The sequence below is a fragment of the Poecile atricapillus genome, chromosome Z (genome assembly GCF_030490865.1).
Source record: "Poecile atricapillus isolate bPoeAtr1 chromosome Z, bPoeAtr1.hap1, whole genome shotgun sequence".
NCBI lineage: Eukaryota > Metazoa > Chordata > Aves > Passeriformes > Paridae > Poecile > Poecile atricapillus.
Window position 1 is genome coordinate 101,805,775 of NC_081289.1, and position 26,017 is coordinate 101,831,791.

General features: G+C 42.5%; 1 protein-coding gene across 4 annotated transcripts in view; it reads right to left on the reverse strand.

Annotated features, from left to right (window-relative positions):
* ABCA1 (ATP binding cassette subfamily A member 1) overlaps window positions 1-25,066 on the reverse strand; it is an 89,332-nt gene extending 64,266 nt beyond the window's left edge. For 2 of the 4 annotated variants that reach the window (XM_058828230.1, XM_058828227.1), the window contains exons 1-4: window positions 24,917-25,050; window positions 9,964-10,111; window positions 3,846-3,939; window positions 409-550 (exon numbers count right to left, since the gene is read on the reverse strand). In XM_058828230.1, the coding sequence (XP_058684213.1) occupies window positions 409-550; window positions 3,846-3,939; window positions 9,964-10,029 (302 nt within the window). In that variant the 5' untranslated portion in view covers window positions 10,030-10,111; window positions 24,917-25,050. Of the gene's footprint in view, window positions 1-408; window positions 551-3,845; window positions 3,940-9,963; window positions 10,112-15,704; window positions 15,857-24,470; window positions 24,550-24,916 lie in introns of those variants that run through there. The other 2 variants (XM_058828229.1, XM_058828228.1) reach the window with 2 other exon arrangements.
* Between the last annotated feature and the right edge of the window lie 951 nt (window positions 25,067-26,017).

Consider the following 26,017-nt stretch of genomic DNA (forward strand, 5'->3'; position numbering starts at 1 on the left):
AATGTCAGGGAGTATTCCCTAAACCTGTTCAATTGCTTCCCAGTCTGTGCTGTTCAGAGGTTCATTAACCAGGGAAGAAGACGCTCTGAAAAACGAGCATCTTAAAAAGCCTTACTTTTTATGGGTCAAATTCTGAGCCCAGGTAAGAGAACGGACACAGTCCTTACTCAAGCAAAGCTTTTCATTCACCAAAAGGTTCAGATGCTTGAACTTTGGAATCCTGCACACCTACCACCCGTCTGCTGGCCCCTATGAACTTGGTAACTGAAGAATCTGGTACATCAGAGGTGGTGAAACTGCAAAACCCTTATGTAGTGTAAGATTTCACAACTGGTAGGTGACTTTCATATATCCCTTTCCCCCATGCTTCTCCAAGAACACAGATGAGGCAAAAGTATAGAGACTCACATGGAGGCATTGAAGTTTCCAACAATACCAGGGGATTCCCCAGGAGTTGGGTAGCGGAAACATGGGTTGTTGGCATTGCAGATGATTCCCTGTATCCACGGCAAGGTTCCTGCTGAAGGCATAGCTTTATTTGGAAAGTGACCTAGAACAGAAACACAGGAGTTAGGAGACAAACACATGATACAAGCCTCTACTACACAACATTGTATTTCAAGAGCACAGTGCTAGTCCTGCACTAGTTATTGCCCCCAAGTGCTTATGAAAGAGCAGAACACTAAGCCAGCACTAAGAAGGACTCTCTATGCTGGTCATTCAAATCTTTTTGCTGAAGTCTAAACCTTTCCACTAAAGAACTAGTGAAGTTGTAGGCCAGAGTTTACATCCTGTTTAAGAAGAAAGCAGTAACAAACTACTCATAGCAGACCTCCACCAGTATGCCACTTGTATACTTATGAATCCCGTGCCCCACAACAACTGGGGAAGAAAGGCCTCCCTTGAATAATCCTGCACCTTACATAAGCTGTGAGGCTGCTTTTTCCAATGAGCTTGCTTCCTCACCCTTACACCATTACACTACACTGGAGGAAGGTTACGCCCCTTCATCAGTATCTCAAAGTTCAAGACTTTGAGGATCAGATGCCCACCCTCTCCTCTGGTGCCCGCCTTGTCCTCCCAGCATGTCTGCAATCACTCAGGGGGCTGGCTCCCTGAGTTGCTCCACAATCCCAATGGAAGTACCAAAGCCCAAGAAAGGAGTAGTATCAAAGTTCTTAAATCACAGCAATGCTGATTAATATGGGTGGCTGGAGGAAGATGGGAATCTTACCAGCCCTCCCTGGAGAAAGCCAAGGACTCTGTGCAAGAGAAAGGTTAAGGAAAAGAAGTTTCATTGTTTCCAGTGCTCAGGGAAGTCTTGCTCCTAGTTCGCTGTTTAAAATAGAAGAGTTATTTACCTGATCTGTCTGACTTTTGTTTCATTTTGTTTTTTTGTTCCCCTGGGCTGAGGGGCTTGGGGAGAAGGTGGGGAGGCAGAAAGAAGAAAAATGCTAAGACTTTCAGATTCTTCTTGTAAGATGTCCCAGAGAATCACCTTCTCTGTCCTCCATCCCTTTCATTTTACATTCTAAGTAACGCCAAGAAAATGTTCAGAGCAATGTAGAAAGAGGAACGGCACACAAGAGTTTATGGTAACTTTTTACACACAGTGATGTGTTTAACACCAGTTTCTCCAAGAGTAAAGCAGTAATCTGTTGGTTTTAAATCAGATGAGATACACAGAACAGTGCACATAATTTTCAATTACATTGCTGCAAACATTTAGCTTTGCAGAAGAGATTAGTTATTTTTTGTTAGATTCTCTCCCTCCCACTGCCAAAAAAAGTGCATTTTGAATACCTTCAAGGACCACAGGAAAAGAAAAGTTCTACACAACACAAGACAGTACTCTGGCCCAATAGCAATCTAGTATGCCTTCTCTGACTGGTCTGGTAAAAGCCACATAACTATCACTTCAAAGTTAATTGTTCTTTCATGTTTTAAGAGAAAACTTCCTCACGCTAAGCCAAGCTACTAGAAACAAGAAACCCTGACAGCAGTCTAATCCTAGTTTTTTCTCAAACAGAGAAAGACAACTGAAAATTTTACTTGTTGAAAAAGACTACCATTCAAATACTGAAGCTATGTGGAGGCTACAGAGCACTTGCACACAGCTCTGGTACTGCTATCACCAGGCATTACCTACCGGTGATTTCATAACAGCATATAATACTGCCACTACAGATAACAATCCTACTTCCCTTAAGACATCCACAGGGTTGCCAAAGAGTTCACCATCAACCCAAAAGCTTTCTTTCTATCTCTACTCACAGTTCAGCAAAAACTGCTTCACTTCACAAGACATTCACATCTGTCAGCATAAACAAACATTCAGTGAAATCAATCCAGGCAACACAGTTTAGAAACCTATTCACAGAAGCTCTTCAAAAAAATAAGAGGAATTAGCCATAGAAGTGAATTAAAAGTTACCAGATGCCCTGCGCTCTATAACTGCTGAGGACAATGTAAGAAGGTGGACAAAGCAATAACAGTCAACAAAAACGTGAAGGGAAAAAGATTGCAGGTGAAAGATTCAAAACTATGCTTATGACACCATGATGCCAGAGCAAACATTTTACAGGAAAGCTACTGACTAGCAAGATCAAGCCAAGCAGTTCTACAAAATCACAGCTCTTGCTATCTATGATTTTATATACAGGCCTGCCATACCTGAAATTAATTACTACTGAGGTTGCTAGTTATTTATAAAAGCTGAGTAGAGTGCTTATTGCTTCTCTTTAGCTTCATGTCTATATTACAGGTATCTCTCCTAATGTCACCGTAACGTTCAGTCAGAAGAGGCAGTTCAAATTCTATGTAAAGTATGAGATTTAACTCAGAGAAGCTTTGACTATGCTGTCAAGTGCTGAAAAATGCGAGTTAGGCAGTAAATGGGATCAGCAGAGTCCAAAGTGTAATGGGAAACTGCAAACACTAACACCTCAGCTTTAGAAGACACCATCTTGAACACCCAGCAAACAGCACAAAATACCCCAGCCATTGCAAAGACAGGATAAGTGCTGTAAAAGGGAGTTTTTTCCTTATTTTAAGAGAGAAACACTTCAGAGGGCCCTTCAGAAACATGTTTTGCTGACCCTTAAACCTTACCTTGCAGTAATCAGGCTAAGGAAAGATAAACAAAGAGCTCTTCCACAATCAGTTAATTGCAGTATGAAGCTGTCACCAAACACAGTAAAACAATATCATGATGCTAATAAACAAGTCATGTTTCCTAAATCAAATGGCAACCAAAGAGGCCTATAAATAGTCATTTATAAAGAACAAGCTTCCTTTGAAAGAAAAGAAGAAATGAACCCATTTAGGGTGCATAGAGAAAAGTAAAATTGCTTTTTGTCAGCAGTGTATGACTGCCGAATCTACTAAATGCAGAGCTGACACTGTAATCCTTTGAAGGAATGGAATTGCTCTCGTGCTCTTTAATGTGATACATTAATGAACTTTACTACCTGGAAACAAGATTGCTTTCTTAGAGATCGGAACACTGCATTCTTTTATGCTAAGTCACACACAGATCAAAAAAGAAAAATAAAACTGGGGCTGTGTTCAGGTTTTACAGATATGTCAGAGTTGTACAGCAAATTCTCAGGTAATATAAATGCAAAGTGAGAAACAGCAAGAAAAAGAGCAGCAACGTACAGTCCTGGATCAACATCATCAATTAACTGCAGTTCCCAAGGTGGAAGCAAAGGAGCTAGGAAGCCCTTCTGCAGATTTCTGTCTGGAGTAGGGAACCACTGCTCTTTGCATCTTGCCAGCTGCATTACTACGTTCTAACCATGAAACAACAAGCACTCTGGGTGCAGCTGCTGTTTGATACTTACATTCATGCTGCTCATAGGGCGGATATGAAAGTCTTACAGAGATCAGGATGAAGAAGATAAACAGAGGCCAGGCAACTTCGATCAGCAGCTGGAACTGGAAACAATAAAGGCAAAGTATTAAGACATCATATTCAAAATAAAGGTCAGAACAGAAATTCTAGGACACACTTGTAAGCCAGAACAATTTTGTAAGCACTGTCTCACTTCACTTTGCCTACGCATTCCAGGATCAAGAAGTTTGTTCCTCCAGCTACAGAGGATAATCTGCAAAGAATTACATTTTTTTAATTGATATATGCCAGTTATTCAACAAAAATGGATGTGCTTAAGGGCTATTTTTGGCTTATTTTTATAGTTTTCTATCCCCTGACTGAAAGAAACCTCCCAATGAATCTTTTTCTCGCAATGAGCTGATTTTTTTTTATCCCGTATTTTGAGGTACTTGGGTACTTATATCCCACTCTCACAGTAGACCATTAAGCTTCTACCCTAACACATCAGGCATGGAAACTGTGCTGATGCATGCTGTGCCAACACTTTCAGTACTGGAGAAATATATTGGTATCTAGAAAGCAGAGCTGCTAAGATTAGGCTCATATCTAGTTTTTGTTTTGTTCTAATTTACATTTTTTCCTGAAAGTAGACAGCACCCACTGGTGCAGGTCATCTACAGAAAGGCAGTGAGTATCAGCTAAATAAATAAAGAACTCAGTTATTCAGAGTGATGAGACAAGAAGAAAAGGTCTGCTATTAAATATACAACCTTTCTTACACAAAGAACTGAAGTGCAAAAAAATTCACTGAGATGTGTCACATCCCACAGAAGCATGTGGACAAAGCAACTCTCCAGCTTAGAGCTTCAGAGACACAAGCTGAAGTTTCCCAGACTTGAGCTTCACTAGTCACACCCCTACTTTCCCACTCCAGAATGACTGCCCAAACATGTATTTTCAGTAAGCTCTGTGACAAGGGAAACCTGAAAGCTTTTTATGCTGCTACTTTGGATGTTTCTCATCTATTACTAGTAGGAGAACAGAGTGTTTTCTTGGTCAAATGAAAAAAAAAAACCTTTTCCACATCTTTCCTGAAAGACTCAGTCTTTTCTAATAAGAGGTCTAGATCATTCTGCTTAAAAGCCAGAGTGTAAGACCTGCAATCCAGCGGGAGGCAGAATCCTCATCGACAAACATGTTTTTCCATGTTCCAACATTAACAGCTAAAATCGGACCCTTAACACTCAGCACAAGGCACTCCATGCAAGCTTTGAGGTGAGAGACTTCTTTCTAGGTAAGTACTGTACCTCAAAATAAACTCACACAGTAAAAACAGGGCATTAAAACAAAGGCCACTTGATCCAGCAGAGGAAATTATGTAGGATAGCTTTTCACAGATACCCTTCATTGCTTTCAAATAGCAAATACCACCCCTATCTAAAAGGCATAAAAATTAAGCATCAGTCTCCCAGGCACTCCTGGTAACAATGCCAGGCTCTGCAAGATAATTTTGGGATATTGTTACCCAGTGGCTCCTAGATTAGCTCAGCTGGTTAGAGCATGGTGCGAATAACACCAAGGTAGCCAACATAATCCCCACATGCACCACTCACGTCGGAGCTGGGCTTGATGATCCTTGTGGGTGCCTTCCATCTCAGAATATTCTGTCATCTGTTATTGTCATGTACACACTGTACAACTGCTGGGTAAGAAACTCCACCAAAACCACACTAACAGAGGTGCCAGGAAGACACCTCAGTATTTTTGGTCTCTTATTACAATAAAAGATCTAGTAGGAGTACATACTCAGCCATTAATATTGCAGCCTGCTTCCATCTGCATTAAACAGTGCTCTGGCTCCCAGAGATCAAAGTCGTTTAGACCTAGGACACTGACAACTTGTCTACTCCTGTTTTCAGGCTACCATTATAAGTGGCTGCCAGGATGGCATAGCAGGACTTTTCATCCACTTGACAGAAAAGCAGCTACGAAACAAGGACAAGCCCATTCTATGAAACCAGGACAAGTCTATTCCATCGTGTAGCATCAATGGTCATGCTCTAGCACATGTCACAGCCCTCTGCCACCCTGGCTTTAGGCAAGCAGCATGCACTCCAAGCAACTGCTGCTACACTGTTTGGGGAAGAGAAACTGGGCTTGTCGAGGCTTCCTGGGGTGACCAGTGTGGACAGACAGCCTGTCACAGCCTGCAACTGCTACAGAACGAATGAGAAAACACTGCCCTTGAGCTCAATCCGTAGCTTCTTCAGAGAAATATGAGCCCCGCCACACTGGGGGGAACAAGCCACCTGCACACAAAGCTCCTCTTCTGCACATCTGGTTACACAGTCACAAAGGTAACCACATGTAGGCTGCATGCACAACATACCTAACTTGGCACATCGACAGACTTGAGGGAGGATAGAAAAAGGAGGGATGCAGCTCGGACTGACCAAGCTGCACCTTTACAGCTGAAGGCAGGCATCATGGCAGGCACCAAAATGTTCACTGTGAGGGACAGCTGGCAACGGCTGCACCAGAGTCTTGTACAGGGACAAGATCAGTGTCAGCAGCATGTTAATAGAGCCGCCTCAGCAAGCCTCTTGTGCTGCTTAACAAAAACTGAGTTATCATCTTCCTTCGCTTCTAAAGGTCAGCAGGTTCCTTCCCTTACTGCTTCCTGACCCTGCTGTGACGGCACTTTTCATCCACTGTGGCCTTTCCAGACAAGGACACAAAGGTACTAAAAGGGAACATACCTCACTGAGATTCATCCTAAGTAGATATTGAAAAATCAAGTCTTCTCTGCCATTTTGTGCCGCAACGACCAGCCTGGTAAATAATGAAATGAATCTTCAAGCACCCAACTCCTCACCTACCCACTTGGAGTTGAAGAAGGAACATCCCATTTGCACACAGCAGGTGAATTCAACTAAGAACAAATTTGTCCTAATTTTACCAAGGTTAATCCCTAAACCATGCTGAATTTATACCAGTTGCCCGATTTAGGATGCCATTAAACACTGAGCTCTGCATTGTGTCAACAGGAAATCTGTTGAGCAAGAACTAAGCAGACTATCACCCCATCCCACTGTCAACTCCCCTTCCCACTTTTATGGCCCAGTTTCAATGCAGGGAGATATCAGAAGCTGACCAGTCTCTCCATGCAAGTTTGAGGTGTCTCTCCATTTGCAAGAAAGCAGGGAGAGAAATGTTTTTACACAGTGACCCCTGAACATGATTTTTCTTTCCTCTCTCCCCGTGTGAGCTCCTTCCCCCCACTCCAGTGCTGTTGGAAGCTATCCAGTACAAAGTAACACTTGAACTGCACACATCAGGGTGAGCTTTGAACCCAGCTTTCGCAATGAAGCCCAAACTCACAGAAGCCAACAAGGGGGGGTCTGTGGGAAGCCAAGGCTAGCCCACATTTTTCATGAGAAGGGTAAGGATAAAACTATTTCTAGGCTACACCTTTGGTAAGTACAAATAGGAGAGAGCCTTCATCAACACAACCCAACTTAAGGACAACGGTCTCCTAACAGGAAAGAAAAGAGATGAAGAACTGTGCTGCCATGTTAACAGCATGGTGACAGGCTTCTCTGCCATTTCCTGTTAAGTGGGCTTCACCTCCTGACATTTTCAGGTAAATCCCAAATAAGAACCATTAATGAGAAAACAGCTGCATAACTGAGAAGCAAACACAAGCCACGTCTCAGGCCTTCATGATCTGACTAATAATCAGCGTAGAATAGAGATTCTGAGCAGTTTCATGCCCTCTGGGGTACTTGATGGGAAACCAGTACAGCAGCTGCCAGAAAGTACCAAGAAATAGCTGAGCAGATCCAGAATGTTTACTCTACTGTGCTCTTCCGGCACCACCAAAGGATATGAATGTACCTCTGCTGCCCAGTAAGCATGCAGCTACCCTGACATGACATGCATGCTAAACTCAGACCTTTTCACACCTGATGCAATACTGGGGTTGTTCAGCCTGGAGGAACACTCTTTAAAAAACTACCTGAAATGAGGTTATAGAAAGATGGAGGTTGTTCTCTCAGGGGACTAGTGAGGACATAGCCTCTAGCTGTGTCAAGGGTCAGATCACATCTCAGAAACATTTTTTTCCCTGCAAGGATGGTCAAGCATTGGGACAGGTTTCCCAGAGAGGTGGTGAAGTTGATGTCCCTGGAAGTGCTCAAAAAATGACTGGACATGGCACTTAGTGCTAGAGTTTAGTTGGCATGGTGGTGTTCAGATAAAGGCTGGATTTGATGATCTTGGAAGTGTTTTCCAAACTTAATGACTATGATTCTATTATTTTCAGAAGATCCTGACAAAAAAATACCAAGCCATCATTTATTTTCAGTGTAAAATTCAGCTCCTCTGAAATAACCTCCTGGTTTACCTAGTTTAAACATCACTCCAGAAAAATCACACAACATTCTAGAATGCATTCTAGAATGCATTCTACTTTCAAAGGGGAACCAGGGGACAAAGGCAGTCTGGTAATAGGGAAAAGTTAGACCTCTAGTAGCAAGATAGGAAAAGTGTTTTTAGCTCTTAGGGACTAGGTTACATGGGCAAAAGCTGAGAAGAGTCAACCTTAAGGAATCACAGCCAGTTTTGAGACTACTTCCCCAGCTTCATTGGTAACATTTTTTTCAACTATGAGGCTATTCACAAGGCCAGGATGTGATGCCCATCCAGAGAGCAGACAGCCTCACTCCTTACAGCTGACACAGTCCATGTGTAGACTCTGGTGGGCAGTCCTGTCCTGGGAGATCAAGATCCATGAAAGGCAAAAAACATGCAAAGCAAAAACTTTTTCATCATTGACAGTTCTGTTTATATACAAGAAAAGACAAAGAGGCCATGAGCCCCTTTTGTCTGTTTTATTTAAGAATGAGTAATTGAAGCTATGAATTCACTGGACCCAAATCCTGTAACAGCAAGCCTCAGAAACTTGAGTGAAGACTTCAGGAACTGTGACCATTACTAGTGGTGAATATGATAGCCTTTCCTCCCTTGTGACACAGTTTCTAAAACAACGCAACCCAACCAGCTGGCAAGCATCCTGACGTTTGCAGGGTTCAAAAAGCTTATCAGAGACCACTTTCCACTCACCACTTCAGTAATTTGTGTTCCTTTCACATTCCCTGCTGATACCTCCTCAAGGTCAGATCTAACAAGCCAGATCCTCTGAACAAGCCTTGGCACAAATCATGCTCTTGTCCAATACAGGTATTCCCCAAACCCCTTGAAGTTCAAGACCATGTTTTCTCAGACTTTCAGCTGTTTGCAAGTGGTATGACATCCTATGAGGTCTCAATCTAAAGGCAAAAGAATTTTAAGAACACCATACTGGATTCACACACCTGTGCCCTTTTTATCACAAGGGGAAACTCTTCTTACATATTGTCTATTCTTAACAGGTACATTTCCACACTGTTAACAGATGGTGAGGACAGCATTCTAGCCACTCAGAACACACCTTGGCAGAAGAACATCAGTTGTGAGTTTATCCTCATGCTGTTACAAGAATATGCTTCATACCAGTCACTTAATCTATATCTTCTGTTGTAAAGTTACATAACAAGTTTGGGATTCTGTCAATGATTAAAGTGACTGGAGATGTCTGTTATTGCCTCTGCCACTTGTGCTATTAGGAAGTGGCAGAATTTTGTTGCCTTTGCTGCTGCTTGCAGCCTTCAAAATATTTTAAACTCGTGGGCACATCACTGCAGCCTGGCAATTCCTCACCCACAGAGCGAACCAGGTCTCAGCCCAGTTTCCATTTCACATCTTTGTTGCTGCATACAGCAGTCATGTACCCTCTCTGCCTGATCTGACACCAATGTTTCAACTACTCCAACACTCACTCACACTGGAATTCAGGACAGAAGTCTTGAGCACCTTCAAGCCCTCTGGTTTCTGTCCACCCACCACCCTCTCCAGTTCAAATGGGGTCTTTCCAAGCCAGACCAGCTGCTCAGCCAGGGATCACTAGAGGAGGGACATTAAGTTAGATACAGGATGCTTCCCTGTATTTCTTGAGAAGTTGTATAGCCGTGTAAGCTACAACACCATAACTTAAGATCTCAAAACACCCTTGGATTATTACTTACAGTCTGTCTTCTTCTGTAGGTAAAGTTTTTCCATAGCAGCAATCCCAGCTGCGTCCAGAAAGCCATCTTCCTCCAGCAAAGCCTAGAAGCTCCCTTTCTTTGTGTAGCAGCAGCAGTACACAGTACGGATGTTGTGGCCAGGCATTAACTAGTGAAAGAAGAGAAAAACAGGAAAAAAAGTTGAAAGGGAAAAGTTCTGTCATTCAAAACAGAAAAGGCAGCAAGATAGGGAAAGACAAGAGGCTGCACTCTGTGACCTTGTAAGCTCTTCCATGGAACACCCCACTGCCTTCTTTCTTACCCCATGCACTCCAGACAAGTCTTATGTGTCTCAGTAAGCTCAGATTTATACAAAAAAAGAGGTTTGCAATACAAGTGTTTTATTTTCTGCCCCAGAAATTCCAAGAGCAAGGACAGCCCAGAATGAGAATAAGTAACAGGCTTTGAAAAATGATCTGAAGATTCCTCTGTGTAAGACTAAACCATACAATTCAACCCTTTTCCTTAAAGCCTCTTTCCATATTTACCGTCAAAATGGTGAAAAACTGGCTGCCAAATTAGGAAAGCCTTTGTTTTGAAGTCCAGTCAACACCGCTTGTAGGAGAAAGTGCTATGCATTTAACAGGAAAGGGAGAAATGCCCTTTCCCTTGAAGGTAAGTGACTAAGGAGGACGCTAGAGTTGTTAACAGTTGGAAAACTGTTGTTTAGTCAGTGTTCAGGTCTTGCAACTACCTGGCCCCCAACACTGTTGTGGATTAGATGTGTTAAGAGTGCTTCTTGCTACAGTATGAGCACAGAGGATTAAAAAATATTAATTATAACTATTTTAAAAAAAAATAATCTCTTTGGTGGCAATTAGTAAGAACATAGCATAGGCTTGGTACACATACCATTCCAGCAAGGCTCAATCTTTAAGCTCTAAGGTGAGCTTTCACTATATTACTTAAATGTCACTATACCTTTTCTCCAGAATTAATTCAGCATATCTTAATTTACTTCTGAGTTTTAAGGCCACTTCAAATTAAGAGCAGTTGAATCCTGAGAAAGTGTCTGCACAGGAACCTCGTTAACTTATATTAAATTAATTCTGATTTATGTATCTGAATACAATCTGTTGACAGAATCAGTATTAAGAGGACAACCAGCAGCTGATTCAAACACACACCAAGAGAGCCACTCTTTCCAACACCTGTTAAATAGGGAATGCACACAGTTTTGACTCTGGTCTCCCACAGCAGTACTAGCCCTAAGATTCAGAGCTGCATGTCTGATTGCAAACTGCATTGAAACGACTACACAAAAAGCACATAAATGTTCCAGGAAACATTTCATCAGGAAATGCTCTAACCAGTCCTACACTGGAGTAAGACTAGATGAAAAATTCTGGATGTGAGCTTTGAGATGAACGATTGTCACCTTTAAGCCTCATTCAAAAGTAAATTCCATTACTACAATGACTTGTAATAAAAACTTGATTAAAAACTTGTCTCTTAGTAATGTAGGTCTGTGCTACAAGAAAAACTCTCTAACATGACTAACAAAAATACACCTACTGCACTGAGTTCTGTAGACGATTACACTGTAGTATCACAACAGGACAACAGTGCTTCTTAGCACCACCATAGAGAACCAAAGAGCAGTAATAGATGCCTACAAAACCTTAAAAACTGAACCTCATTCCAGCATGCCAGCAGTACAGTGTACAGTCAGCATGGGCTTGTTAACTTCTGCCAGGTGCTGCTGTGCCTCACTGATGGGACTTCCACAGCTGCTTCTTGACAGAGGGCTGCCCGACTCATCAGACAGGGCAGTCATCCTTCCCTGCCCAGTGTGTCCTGCTGGCTGGAACACCCTGACACTAGCACATTGCAGATGCATGCACATCTGGCTGGTAGACCATGAATTCCCACACATACTTAGAGAAAGACATTTGGCAGGCTATCGGCATATCCACAGCAGGGAAAAAGCCTGCCCTTTGTGGGGAATGTCAGAGGACAAATCCTGGCTGATGACTGTAGCCATGCTCATGGACCCAAAGCACACCTCTGATTACAGCTTTGGATAGGGGGGCTGCAATAGCGGGGGGTCCTTGAAGCACCTCCTCTCAATGTCAATATTACATATCTAAAGTTACAACCAATTTAGCAACAAAAATAACTAGGAAATATTTAGTACTCTCCTTTGTACTACCAACACTCTTAAGTTTCTGCATAGTATTTGGGGGATTTGGCAACACTTTCATTCACCCTAAAGAGAAACCTGGATTATTTCTCACATAGTACACAGGTACTTACTGACCACTAATGTGGTACAAAAATCTTTCTAAGAACACTTAGAGAATTGCTCTTTTTTAGCATTTTTCCACAAGGATACTGGTACTGGTCTGCCAGTCACAGACCTCTGTTTGACTTTTTGTGCTCTCCACCAAGCCACAAAACAATCTTTGCTGCCTGGGTCTAATCCTGCAGCCACTGCACAAGTTTAGCATATAGAAGCAGAGGACTAGAAGGGACTGTATAGCCTTCTACAGTCACTGGTAGTTTTGCAACAGGTATTTTTTTATCTTCAGAAGGGTGTTTTGAATACCCACTCCATACATCATGCTCGGGCCCCCAATACTGTTAAATCTCAGCAAAAAAAATGATTTCCAATGCTTTCCAGAAATTAAAGCTAAACATCAAAACCCGTAAGAATTAAGTGCCACGAGAAGAGCACAAAAAGTATCCCATGGAGGGTCAAATGGACTTTTGGTATTCTCATTAATGGAATTACCCCCTCCTCCTGAACCTTAATACCCTGCAGAGGCAAAACCAAAGTTCAACCAATCTGTGGAATTAGAAAATCAAAGGGTAGCTGGTTTCATGCACATCAGTTAAAACTCAGATACTGATCCCTTGCAACTGCAGTCAGACCACAGGATGCAGAACATGGAAATACTGCTTTAGAGAGTTTGTAACAGTCACATCATGTTAGCAAACTAGTGAGCATAGGGCAAATATTTTATCATTTAACTCATCTCAGCTGACCAGCAGAAAAGTCACAGCCAGGAAGACTCAGCTATGCCACATGCTTGAACTTCAGGTCTTTGGAGTTAAGCTAAACTTTACTGGGAGCAAAGCAAATGATCTGGCCTGTTCTGCCTGGATGAAAGTTTCAAATGACAAAAAACTTTTAAGGACTGCCCAGATGTAGGCAAACCAGCTAAGTCCCTGCATTAAACTAGGGCATGCAGCCTAACAGTGGACTAATCACCAAGAGCACAACACCTAAGCCTGAAGTGTATCCAGTTCTTCCAGACATGCTAGGTGACAGCTGCTCTGACACTGTATGCCCCAGTCAGTATCTGTTACAGACCAGGGAACAGGTTTGTTAGTAGTCACTTCTGATTTTCATCCACAGAGGCTGACATACTTAATTCACTGCTGACAAAAGTTAACTAGGCTCACTTGAATTACTAATGCATCAGAAAGCACTCAGCAAACTAGTATCAGAGGAAAATGGCTTAGCATCCTTTCAGATGTTCTTCCAGGTCACAACAGGCAAGAACTGTAAGCCAGAGATGCAAAGAACTGATCAACCCAGCACTTCCAGCTTGGTTAGAGCTCAAGTGCCACTTTATCTCCACCTCAGACCAGTCTGGTAAGTTCAACATAGCTGGGAAATGCGACTTGCCATTTAGTACTGCAGTGCCAAAACTCTGCTGGTTTCCAGCGACAGCTGTTATGTCTCACCTGTGTAAAATTTTGAGCCAACAGCAGGTATCAGTGATCACTCCTCACACTCACCCAGAACTCCCTAAAGCAGAATTACTGCTTCTTGTCTAGAGTAAGAAAAGCTGCACGAACTCATCCCCATAGCATTAGATTTTCTGTGATATAAAGTACCCACCTGCACAATTAAAGCACAGATTCCACACACTTGTCCCATGGTCTGCCTTTGCAGAAGACTCCCTGCACATGACATTTCACCCTGCTGCAGAAATCTTGAGTAGCCTTCTAACCTACACGGCTGCAATTTCATCTCATTTTCTGCAATTCAGAAAATTACTCAAGAGAAAATTAGGCTACAGGGCAACCTCTGAAAACCATGACAATGAAACACATCCTTCAGGCCAGCCCTTTCTTTCTTGAAGGGTGCTAGCAGCTATTTCAAAGTAGAATGGCTGTTGAAAAGTCCATTAGCTGCTATACCAACAGTCTCCGGACCCAATCCCTCTTAAATAAGTGTATTTTTACAGCTGTAGAATTAGAGAGTCAAAAGCTCAAGTGGCAGAAAATCAGTCCCCCACCCCCATGCCTGGTGTCTGTACTAAGTAAACATAAAATAGCCTTCAAAAGCAGCTTTCTGCAAACAATGCAGCTGTTTGCTTTCTTTGGGGAGGCAAAAAAAAAAACCTTTCCCCTAGAGAAAAAAAAATTTTAATCACTATTTCAAGAGGGAACAAAGTGAACTTACCAAAGCTTATGAGACTAGAACATTTCAAGGCTCTGGCAAGGCAAGACAGGCAATTTAAACGAAGTCCTTGTCAGCAGGCCTAAAAAGCTTTCACCAGTTGATGGAAGGCTCTGAGGCCTCCATGAAATAAGCTAGCAGCCCCTGTCCTCTCAGTCAGATTTTCCTTATCACAGAAGCTACCACCACTGGCAACTCTCCACAGATGAAGTGGCCATGAAGAGTACCAATCTAACAGTGCTACATATGATGCCCTTATGAGCTACGAGAGCCAGCACTTTCCTTCCTCACAAGGAGACATGATCTAGCACTTCTGCTTCCTGCCCCAGAAAAAAAAATTGTATATCTGCTTAACTCCCATGGTTCTTGTCTACACAAGAATAAAGTCAAATGAGACTCCTTTTGGAGGAAAAGAAGCAACTAAAGCATAAACACTGGATTTCTGCTGAAATACAGTCCTCTTTGTGAACACTGACAAATGTCTTGACATTTAATTTCTTTTAGGTAGCGTCAAAGCTGCACTTTGTGAAGGAAACAATATCATGAGCCATGTGAATTCTGCAAATCCCAGATGTAGAGTCCTTCAGTGATCCATATGCCATTAGTGGTGAGCAGATCCCTCTAAGGACTCTGCATATGAAGGTAGAACAGAAGGGCCTGACTCATGAACTGACATTCCAATCTACACAAGACAAACCACCAGAGGACTAGTGGCCTCGATGGGCATTAGTGTAACAGAGGTGCAATTAAGTCTAGAGCCCAGAATTAAATACTCATTTCCCAAGTCAAGGTCTAGTGCCTTGGCCACTTCTCTGCCAAACACCAAGATTTCCCTTCTTCCAGCACAATAGATGTAATCAGAAGGAAAAACCAGTACTGATCCCCATTATGTTAAAATTAGGTTAGATAAAGAGCAGCTGTGGGCAAGTGCAAGCAGTTTTTGTCCTGCTGATAGAGATCTAACAGGACGCAAAATCCCCAGCAGAAACAGGCAGTGTATAAAGAACCAAAAGTAATATCCATTCTGTAACCTAAAGTCACATTAAGCTTGCAAAACCCAAAAGAACAAATCCGACATTCCCATCTCTAAAACCTCCAAGCAGTCAAAAAACTTATGACATCTACTGGAGCTCTAGGAAAGAGGGGAAACTGCCACCTGAACAATGACAATTTTGTACAAATAACAGTGCTGATCTTTTAAAGTAATCTTTTAAACCAAAGAGCCTGAAATAGGTTACAAAGAGGTGCCATAAAAAAGCATTAGCAGCACAGAGCTCAAGCAACTCACCTAAAGCCACAAAGCAAGCAAAAGCAGAGATTAGAATGAAACCATCAGATCCCACACGTCCGTCTCCTGGCTTAATCACTGCTAGAGTCTGTAAGAGTCACAACCAGTGCAGGATCAGCAGTGGAGGTGTGAGCTTTGGACCTACGGGCTTCTGCCTGGGACACAGGATCGTTATCAGTGGAGGCATGCAGACACTAAAAGCTGGTCTTTCATAACATCCCCACAGAGAACATATCTCTCCCCTTTGCCAAATGAATACAGGACACAAAGTTTTCTATTCCATCTAAAGAGTCCTTCAGTGAGAAGTGCTTTCCTCTTCAAAATCACCCAGGTCATGTCACAGAGTTTACACTGACTCCTTGTTCCTAGCAATTTGACTGGAGAGCTTCTGGGTCAGCAGACAAGAATTTGATTAGAGTGACAAACAACACTATTTTAGCAGCAGTTCTTGGCAAGATCCTCTACTGGTTTACTTCCCACACAGACTACCTGGCCTTGGGTTAGGTAGTAAATAGATTCTGGTCCTGTTCTCCAGTGCTTACTAATACTGAAGGCAACTAGTAAATGGCTTTCAACATGGCCATCCAGTTGAACACGTTTTCCTTCCCTGAGGAGCATGTAAAATTTGGTAAAACCGACATTTAAAGGATAATGCCAAAATATCAGGAAGCTGATGAAACAGTCTCATGGAATACTTCTAGCAACCTGCCACCTCTGGTTGAAGACACAGGACCCATGCAAGCCAGCATGCAAGTAGCTACAGAACATCAAATAAATAATTTCACATTGCCATTTAAGGGGGCTCCAACCTCACAGAATATTGGAGACAGACAATGGAAAAGGACTCCTTTCATCGCAGGCCAACAATAAAATACTTATTCACAACCTGCTCCAACTGCTGCTATGAAAATAACTAGTGACAGAACCCAAGCCCCGTATTAGGTCCTACTTGCAGCATTAGGTACTACACAGAGAAGCAAGCCTGGATCTTGCTCTGACACGACTCAGGCTCAACATAATGTCATGTTAGGAGCAGAAATCTGGCTTCCCAGCTCTTTAGGCAAAATGGCAAGGGGCTTCTAAAGTTATTTAGTCTTGGCAAGAGGACTGAGCAAATGGGTATTTCATAAGGCAGTATATTATGTGCTGAGCTCTTCTGAATGCTCCACTATGAACAGATGAGCAGATGATCATTTTGAAAGACCTGGCCCAAAATTAATACCATGAACAGTGACATTCTTGGCCCTTAACTGTTCAGAGTATCTAACTTGCCTCTCCTTTCAAAGCCACTCCTACGATGTATTTCTGAGACACTGGTGGGCCTATCCTTACCAATCAGAAAAAAACCACATGGGACAATTCCTCACACAGGAAAGCACTAGCTTACAAACTGCTCCACAATAAAGACTGGATTACATTTTTCAAAGTCCTCAGTGCCTCCTTATAACATTTACACAGATGTGAATTTTCAAAAATGGCTGCTGCTTTACAGCCTTCCCTTTGGACACAACATGCCAAGCAATTTTGAAAAACCTGTCCCAGGTCAGCAATATCTGCCTACCAGAATGACCACAACAACTAGTTCTCATTACTTGTGGTATGCTTATAGAGGGCTCATTGATGAAAACAAGCACAACTCCAGCGCAATGGAAGATGTCAAGTTTGCATGCACCATAGCTGGACTTACCCTAAGGAATACACATGCAAGGGACTGCGGCATGCACTTAGGCAAGAGGATTGCTTAAGTGTCAAGTATAATACGCAAGATGAAATGCAGTCATCTACTTTACAAAAAAATAGCTTCCACTAGAAGGTTGTGAAATACACAAAGCATTTCAACTTCCAACATTACACTGAGTGTCCCATACTTTCCTCACAAAAGAAAAAAAGAAAAAGAAAGAATCTAGTCCATTCTTTGGCAAAAACAAACACAAATGTGATTTGCTTTATCACGGCCAATGTCCAAAAATCCATAGTCCATATTAGCAGATGATTTTTTTTTTTTTGGCTCTCAAAGAATGGCTCTTTTCTAGTGGAATGTAAAAATAATAGAACATCCTGCTAAAATAATAATTGCGACATTTGAGCTCAATTCATGCCATTAAGCTTTGATCTCTTTGATTATATTAAGCAAGTATAGTATCGCCAGCACACAGTTTGCAAAAGGCTGTGCTATACAGCCCCAGTCACTCTTTCCAGCTTTTGACACATCCTGTAGAAGGACAATTTAACTGCAACTAGGAAAAACAGGTAAAGAATTTCAAATTGCAAAAGCTACCTTTCTGCTTGGCAGCAACCACAAAGGGGAGAAGGAAGACACAGCCTCCCTAAGAAAGCAGCTTTTCCCAAAAGAAATCCATAGGGTCAGACAATGTTAGGACAGAAACACTTTCTGGCCACAGGACATCATGGTCACTGAATCATTTACACTAATCAGCAGATACCTGGTTATAAAAAGTGTAACACTGACAGGTGCTCCATGATCCTACTGCAGTCACTGAAGCATCTGGCACATTTCTATCTGCTGCTGAGCAAAGTTACGAAGCCTTGTGCCTTTGTCATCACATTTATAAGGACTTGTTTGGAAAGGAATGACTTCTCCTACATCTTGCTTTTGGAACTTGCTGTTTATCTTGGGACAAGATGAGGACCGCAAAGGTGTTCAGTACAAGATTAAACTGCAGTTTGAGTGCCTGCCCTCTAACATCAAAAGAAACTGTGGTGTTATTTTCCTCTCCATCTCCGCTATTTGGGAACATCATGCCACAAAACAAGTTTTTGGTAACAGACCAGAATGCAACATAGCTTATAGCATAGAGAACATCACAGTGGTGCCTCTGAGATGGAGAGGCATAAAGAATAAGCTGTCTGTTAAGCTTGATGTCTACACAACTGCACCAATATCTGTGGCACAGCTATAAGTAACAGCAAATGAAACAAAAATATCCCTGAAATATGCAGAGAAACAGCCAAGAAAAAGCCTCTAGCACAATGAAAGGAAACGACATTGACGAAAGAAAGCAATAAACTGGCAAAGACAGTATTTAGCAGCCATTGTCAGCTTGAGCAGACTTGGAGTCTGTAAAGCCTACAACAAGACCTTGGCTCTCACATGGCTACCATCCAACTATGCTGATATGGAAGATGGTAATCCACTAAAGTGATAAAGAGATGCCCAAGTACTTTTGAAATCAGTGAGTGTCAGCTATGAAGAGGAATGAATTTCTGATCAATCTTGGCAGCCCATACAGACTTCAATAACCACTTATCTCTGAAGTTATTCATAGAAGAATATGAAAATAGCTGGCACACATGATAAGGCAGCCCGCACACCTGCTGAGTCAGGTGTGGCACAGGGCAGTTAGCTCGGAGCACTGCCAGAAAGTGTGTGCCAATCTTCCCTTTTTGCCTGATCCACAGAGCAAACAGCTGTTACTCACACTTTCTACTCTTCAGCTCCAGCTGCACCCCTACCAATAAAGCTTCAATCCTTATGGGGAGCATGGTAGTTAAAGCCATGCAAAGCAGGCTCATGTATGCCTAATTCAACATCATGCACAGACATACCCAGAAAAGAAGGATGACAGAATTTGTACAAGTCCTAAGCTACACTTCAGAATTCAGAAGTATTTTCAGCTTCAAGGGACTAGGCTCAGAGCTGAAGACCTGCGGGTTGACTAAATTTCAACCAAATGACTTCAAACAGCAGGCAAGTGCATAAAATAGAATGAAGTGGGAAAAGCAATAAGCTTACAAGAAAGTAAGGTGAGCAAAAAGAAATTTTCCAAGATTTTTTTATGGATGTAGGCTCCAAAACGTACATTTTTTACCTTACATTTAGAATATTCTTAATGGTGTTTAGAAAGTTCCACTGAAGCCAAAGCAACCACAATAGACAACCCCATTTTGCAATTATATATGGTTTTATATTTGAAAATAATTGGGAGAATAGCTGTAGAGATGTGAATATTAAGAGTATGTCACAAGAACCGGGAATACAGCTCCCAGAGATGTGGCTGGCAATCACGAGAATAAAAAAAAAATATTTGGGAAAAATAAAATCTGTAGAAATATGAGGACAGGTCATTGCATTAGTTTGCTAAAAGACATAAGGGAGTCCAGGTCTCTCCAAACACAGTAGGAAAAAACTCTTATTGCTTACTTTAACATGAATATTTAAATATAGGTTTGAAAGAGATGGGAAACGAAGCAGTAAGAACTGCTACTCTGATTAATACATGAAGAGTAATTAAAATATTTTAAATACCTTAAAACAAATAAATTACATAAAAAGCACTTTTCCTTTTGCCTGAATAGAAATACAAATGCAGGATTCATTCAGTTTATTATATAAGAACATTGCATTCGGAGGAAGAGTAGATTGTGAACCTTGGCTCCTGTACTAGTACCACAAGGAAATATCCATGAATCTGCACTCAGAAAAGCTCAGTGCTGCTTTATTGTTCGGATGAGGAGAGTTCTGACAGTTTTTAAACCATTCAAGTTTGGTCCTAACTGGTTTTATTGGCAGCCATAACCAAACTCTTGCTGCAGAAACATAATTAAAATAACAGGAAGAGAAAAAAATGCCACCAGTAGATCCCCAGACATCAATGTATTCCTCATGAATACAGCTCTCAAAGAACATTTATGATAATTTGTTTCCTTTTTTTTAATGATAACTTCGTTTCCTTTTAAGTCACAAAAATTTAACTGTAAAAACGGACATATCTCTGAAAACATTGGACTTAAACCCAGGTTGCTGGCACTAGCAACACATCTTGAAGACTTAAAAAAATTATGAATGTGAGAAAAAACACTCCAACTTCTACTATTAAGAGTATAAACTCTGGTCATGCCATTACTGGAACAATGGTGAAAGTAGATAAGAGGAAACAGTCATCACAAGAAGAGCAGAGGTGCTGGAAACCAAGTCTTCCTGGTCCCTAACCTTGCTCTTGTCACCTATATCACCAAAACTACTGCTCTGAGACCTTCCACATGGCTTAATTTTGACCTTAATTAATCTAACAAGTACTCTGCTAAGGAATATTAGCTGCATGGTTTCCTTGCTTGCTTGCTCCCAGGAACAACCCCTCATTTGGAAACAGGCTAGTAAAACCACAGGTTTTTTCAGAGAGTCAAGCAAGAAGAGTGCTAACAGGTTTTGGCCACCTCTGTGTTCCACACAACCCTGCCTGCTATTTGCTACAAAGGAAACCAGATCCCCAGAATGATCTCTGAACTGTGCGGTAAAAAGGCTCCAACTTTGTTCTTTCACAGAGAATAACCTTGCTATCTAGCCCAAGCCAGAACAGTCTTATAAAGGCTCTTTGCTCTCCTTTTTCTATCCAACTCCAATTGTTCTCTAACAAAGTCAGCATAACGCAAACCAATCCCGTTGCATTTGACAGAGCTCTGCTAAGCAACACTCCTCCAGAAAAATAACAGAAGAGGAAAAAGGTCAGCTTGTATGTCGATACTTATGGCATTCAAACTGACATGAATTTTTATCACCTATGATCAAGATTTTTTTGCCCACAAATAAAGATCTTTTTAGCTACAGTGTTAGCCTGTTGTACAGGAAAGTTGTATCAACAGTTTCCCATTCTACTCTCTCTCTCACTCAGTCCTTGAAGCAAACAAAAATACTTTTTTTCATTCAAAAATGCTAAAAAAAGACAGGACTAGCTTTCCTACCATGTATTTGAAAGAAAGGGAACAGGGTACTCCATTCAGTAGTTTTAGTTATTTTTATTTCTCCTGAATTATCTGTATTACTTTTGTACAATCAGCACAAGCAAGACGTGCAGCTACAGAATGAAATGTTTTAACTTTTGGGTTTTTCTGTGGTGATCATCTTTTAAATATTAGAAGCAGAGCCTTTTAGTAACTGCAGATGTGCATGCTCATCAACTACACTAAAAAAGTTTTGAGCATTCAGAATTCAAATCTTTATCTGGCATAAATATTAAATTATCTTAGGGAGTGAATTTCTGTCACGCCAGACCTGAAGAAAGCAGGCACAGTCCCTGGCAGCCTCAGATAATCATGGAAAATGTATCTTATAGATAGGTAGGTAGGTCTATCTTATATATAAAATGTGTTTTACTAAACATATTAAACCCTGACTCTAGCTCCTCTCACAGGAGTCATCAAGAATAACCAGCAAAAGAGAAACATGATGATGTTTGGTCAGCCATGGCCTCTGGACTTATTTCAGGATTTGGTGTGCTGCCCAGCCTAGAAGACCTATATAAACACTGAGGGTGCCTGCTTCAAGGTTACTCAAACAAAGTGGTAGTTTGGATCCCTCTCTGATCCCTTCTGTCATCATCCTTGTGCTGGCACCAGTGCTCACAAATCTATGAGAAGACTCTGAACACAGGATGCTTGGGTGAAAAGAAAACCAAAACAAAACCACCAAGTAAAAAGAAGAGAATTTGTTTTCAATTACTCATCCTGGGTTGGTGAACTCCAGTGCCTGCACAAAGGATGAAGCAGACAGGGAGAGAAAAGTATAGGCAGATCAGGGGAAATGAAGCAGATCCATTACTAGCTCACCAGCAACCTTCAATTACTCTGGATTAAAATTCTGGAGAAACCACACCCTAAGAAATACTATGCCTGCATGGTGCAATGCACATAATAAACACTAGCAGAGCTGATTGTATTTGGCCACAGACAGATGAGCTCCGTACCAATCCTCCTTCTGCTCTGTCTTTGTGAATCTAGCTCTGCCAGGTGAACTCACTGGTGAGAGAACAGCCTTGTAGAGATGTAGGCAAGGGAAGACTTCCTTTATGAAATGTGTGTACTACACTTGATTAGCAGGTGAGAATGCTTCAATCCAGAATTCACATAGAAGATCTGCTGTCACTTTGTTTAAGTTGTTAAGGCTTCCTCCTGAACCACAGAAGACTAGTTTATCCTCATATAGAGAGGGAGAAATACAGCCTAAGGAATGCTAGAGAAAAGGCTGATCCCAGAACAAAGGCCAAAATATGCTTACTGGCCTTTTTTTAAGCTAATGGCATTTCATCTTCAGTAGCACCTGACCAGGGGCTACACAATGATATATACCAAATGATGATGTACCAAATCTGGTGCCAGATCAAGTCTCTGACAACACCAATACAGCACTGAGTGATGTTTGGGTTTGAAAAAATTTAGCATTACAAAAAAAAGGTTTGCTAGCAACTGATGGCACACTGATGTAAAAATGTGCCTCAGCCTCAGTGTGTGAAGAGACCATTAAGAAACTTTCAACATACCTGCTTGCACTGCTATGCAGCTCTACTCAGAGGAAATTTGGAACTAATATTCAAAAGATTGCCATGACTCCTGGAAACACTACAGTTTCACATATAGCTGTACCCAAGGTGTTTATGTCACGTAATTATCATATGGCTACATGTTCTTCAGCAGCAACTTATCAGGGGAAAGTTACTGTGAATAGTTTTGGGCTGGATGCTGGATTATTACACTTGAATGACAAATTACAGAAAATCGTGGTTTCTTGCAGTCCAGAGGCCAGCTAGTAACCCCCTCAGAGTACTTACAATGAGCACAAAAAACCATGGTATTTTATTATTTAATGCTAAATAGTCTCAACAGATTTAACTTAAATTCTACTATGCAACACTTGTGTTCCGTGCTACCAAACTTACAGACCCATCTTTTTTGTAAGGGGTTGACTTCTAATTTTTACTATAATCAGTCCTACTAAATTATTATTATGAGAAACAAGGTTCTTCATGTCATAAGTCAAAGCATCAAGCTCCTGCCCATACCAAATACAGAGTGTGTCACACAACTCACTCTTACATAAATTAAAATTCAAAATTCACAGTGACGACCCACCAACACCATTTTTATCTGTAAAACACTGCAGAGTCCCAGGTACTACCCACTGAGCTTAATATCCTACTGTGTCATCACAGAATCACACTCTGATTTGAGTGACAGGAAAATGTCAGCATACATTGCCATTCCCACTTGTTAGGCAGTCAAGCTGTTCCACAACCACCAAGTACAAAAAGCATTTGCACGGAATGTTTACTAACATGACCCCTTTTCAAAACTGAGCAAGACTGCTCCATTATAATAGCCTTTCGAAAGCAGGCTTGACCATCTGTTGTTAATGGAACATCCCCAAGATATGGCTGTTCTCTGCAGTACAAGGACCAACTCATTTTAAAAGGTGAAAATAAATTTTAATGCATTAATCCATAGCAGAATTTTTTTAAAAAGGTTAAACTCATTTTAGGCTTTAAATTAGAAGATGTTTATACCCCTCTAGTTTCAGTGAGGTCTATTCCAACACACTTGAAATCAACTTTGATCCTTTAAGTATGTTTTTGTACGGATTTTAAAATCTCCCAGGCCAACAGCCTGGGGAAAAAGGGGAGCGTCTGGTTAAAATTAGGAAAAAGTAGGGCTTAATAAGAACTTTTAATTTAGAATCCGAGTATCTTTCCAGGCATGTTTTAGGCATCTGGGCTGCTGTGCAGCTCGTTTGTAACAATAGCCTGCTGATAGGTTGCAGTGTAGCACTCCAGACTTCACAACAGTCTGGCACGCTGCAACACGATTTGTTGCATACAACTGAGACTCCTGCCCATCACAAAGGCAGCCACATCGATTTTTTATTTTTACACTCCCCCCCCATCCCAAGGCCCTCCCCTTATCCCACCCCCTCGACTTCACAGGATTCGCGTAGGAGTGAAGGGGATGAAAACCCTCCCGTTATCTTCTAGCACGCACCGGGGCTGGGAGAGGCAGCAGTAAGGTGAGCCACCCTCCGTGAGCGCTGCCAAGTCAGAGTCGCCTCGCTCAGGATAAGCTAAAATAAAATAGCTATTTTAAAAAAATAAGCATACACAACCACGCCACTCACACACACACACAAACACTATTAGCCCCTTTCGGATGCCCCGCTACGCTGTAAACCATCCTCCGACCCGGGCAGTCGACAGGCTCGGCACAGAGTGGCAACACGTCGGAAGACAAAAATCCCAAAGCAATAAGAAAATAAACAAACAAAAACAACAACAACAAAAAAACCCTCAACAGAACACCTCCTTCCTCCCCCCCACGCCACCACTACTCATTTGCTTTTTCCCTCTCGCTTTGTGTTGCTCGTTCCAGGCGGAGCGGGGACAAGTGGGAAACCTCCCCGACAGCTGCCCGCGATGCGTCCCCCCGCCTACCTCCCCGGCCCGCAGCCGCCGTCGGTCCCGAGGGGAGCCGCCGCCCGCTCCGCGATCCCCTCCGGCTCCGCTCCCGGCCCCGACGCCGGCCCCGCTGCCGCTACCGGGCGCCCCCGCCCCGCACTGCCTTCTTATAGGGCGGCGCGGAGCTGCCCCCGGCGGGCCAGCCCGCCCCTTCCACGGCCGGGGCCGCCCAGCACACTGCTTTTCCCCTCCCTCTGGGGTATTATCGACGTCGCCTTTTCTCGTTTCTCTCTCCTTTCTTCTTTTTCTCCCCTCCTGTCCTCCTCGGCCCGCTCCCCTCCCCCCCCCCCCCCCCACCCCCTTTTTTTTTTTGTATTTTCCAAAGTCAGCGGCTTCTACTGGGGCGGATGGGGGGGGGGGGGGGGGGAGGTGCGGCGATTTGCATGTAGGCGTGCACCGTGCAGCCAAAAACAAACTGCGAGGATGAGTATATTCTCCTCGGCCCCGCACGGCGGGACGGCGCTCCGTGGGCTACCCACTCTCGCTGCTTTTTGTGAAACTCCGGGCCCCCAGGTGCCTCGAGAGGCATCCCAGCCCCTGGCATTGCCTCCCGCGCCGGCCCCCCGGGCGCCTCTTCCCGGGGACTGTGGGAAGAAAGAGCAGAAACCCGGGCACGGAGTTACCTGCGCGGTGAGTGTGCTGCAGCCGCCCACGTCTCCAGGCCTGCACCGCTCCCCGCATCTCTTGAGCTGAGCCGGTACAAACTGGGCACAGGTCCGTCCTCAGCTCTACAGCTGCAGGGGTACTGAGTGTACCAAGAGTGTTGGCCTGAAAGGAATCAATCAATAATGAACAGCTTCAGCAGGACCAGACGTCCTGTACTCCATGTCACGTATGGTAATAAAAAGGCAAGCAACTGTGAAAGGTAACACTTGGATAGATAGCCACAAATAAGGATGAATTCCGTTGTGTCAGTTTATGCAGAAATTTACAACTATTCAAACTTTGTAAAAACAAATCTCAATTTGTTTTTAATAGTTCAAAGTGAGCAAACTGACTTGCTCCAAATACAAAATCCGTGAATGATACTGTGTTTTATCTACCAGAGAAATGGTCTGGTCTTAGCAATATTGTCTG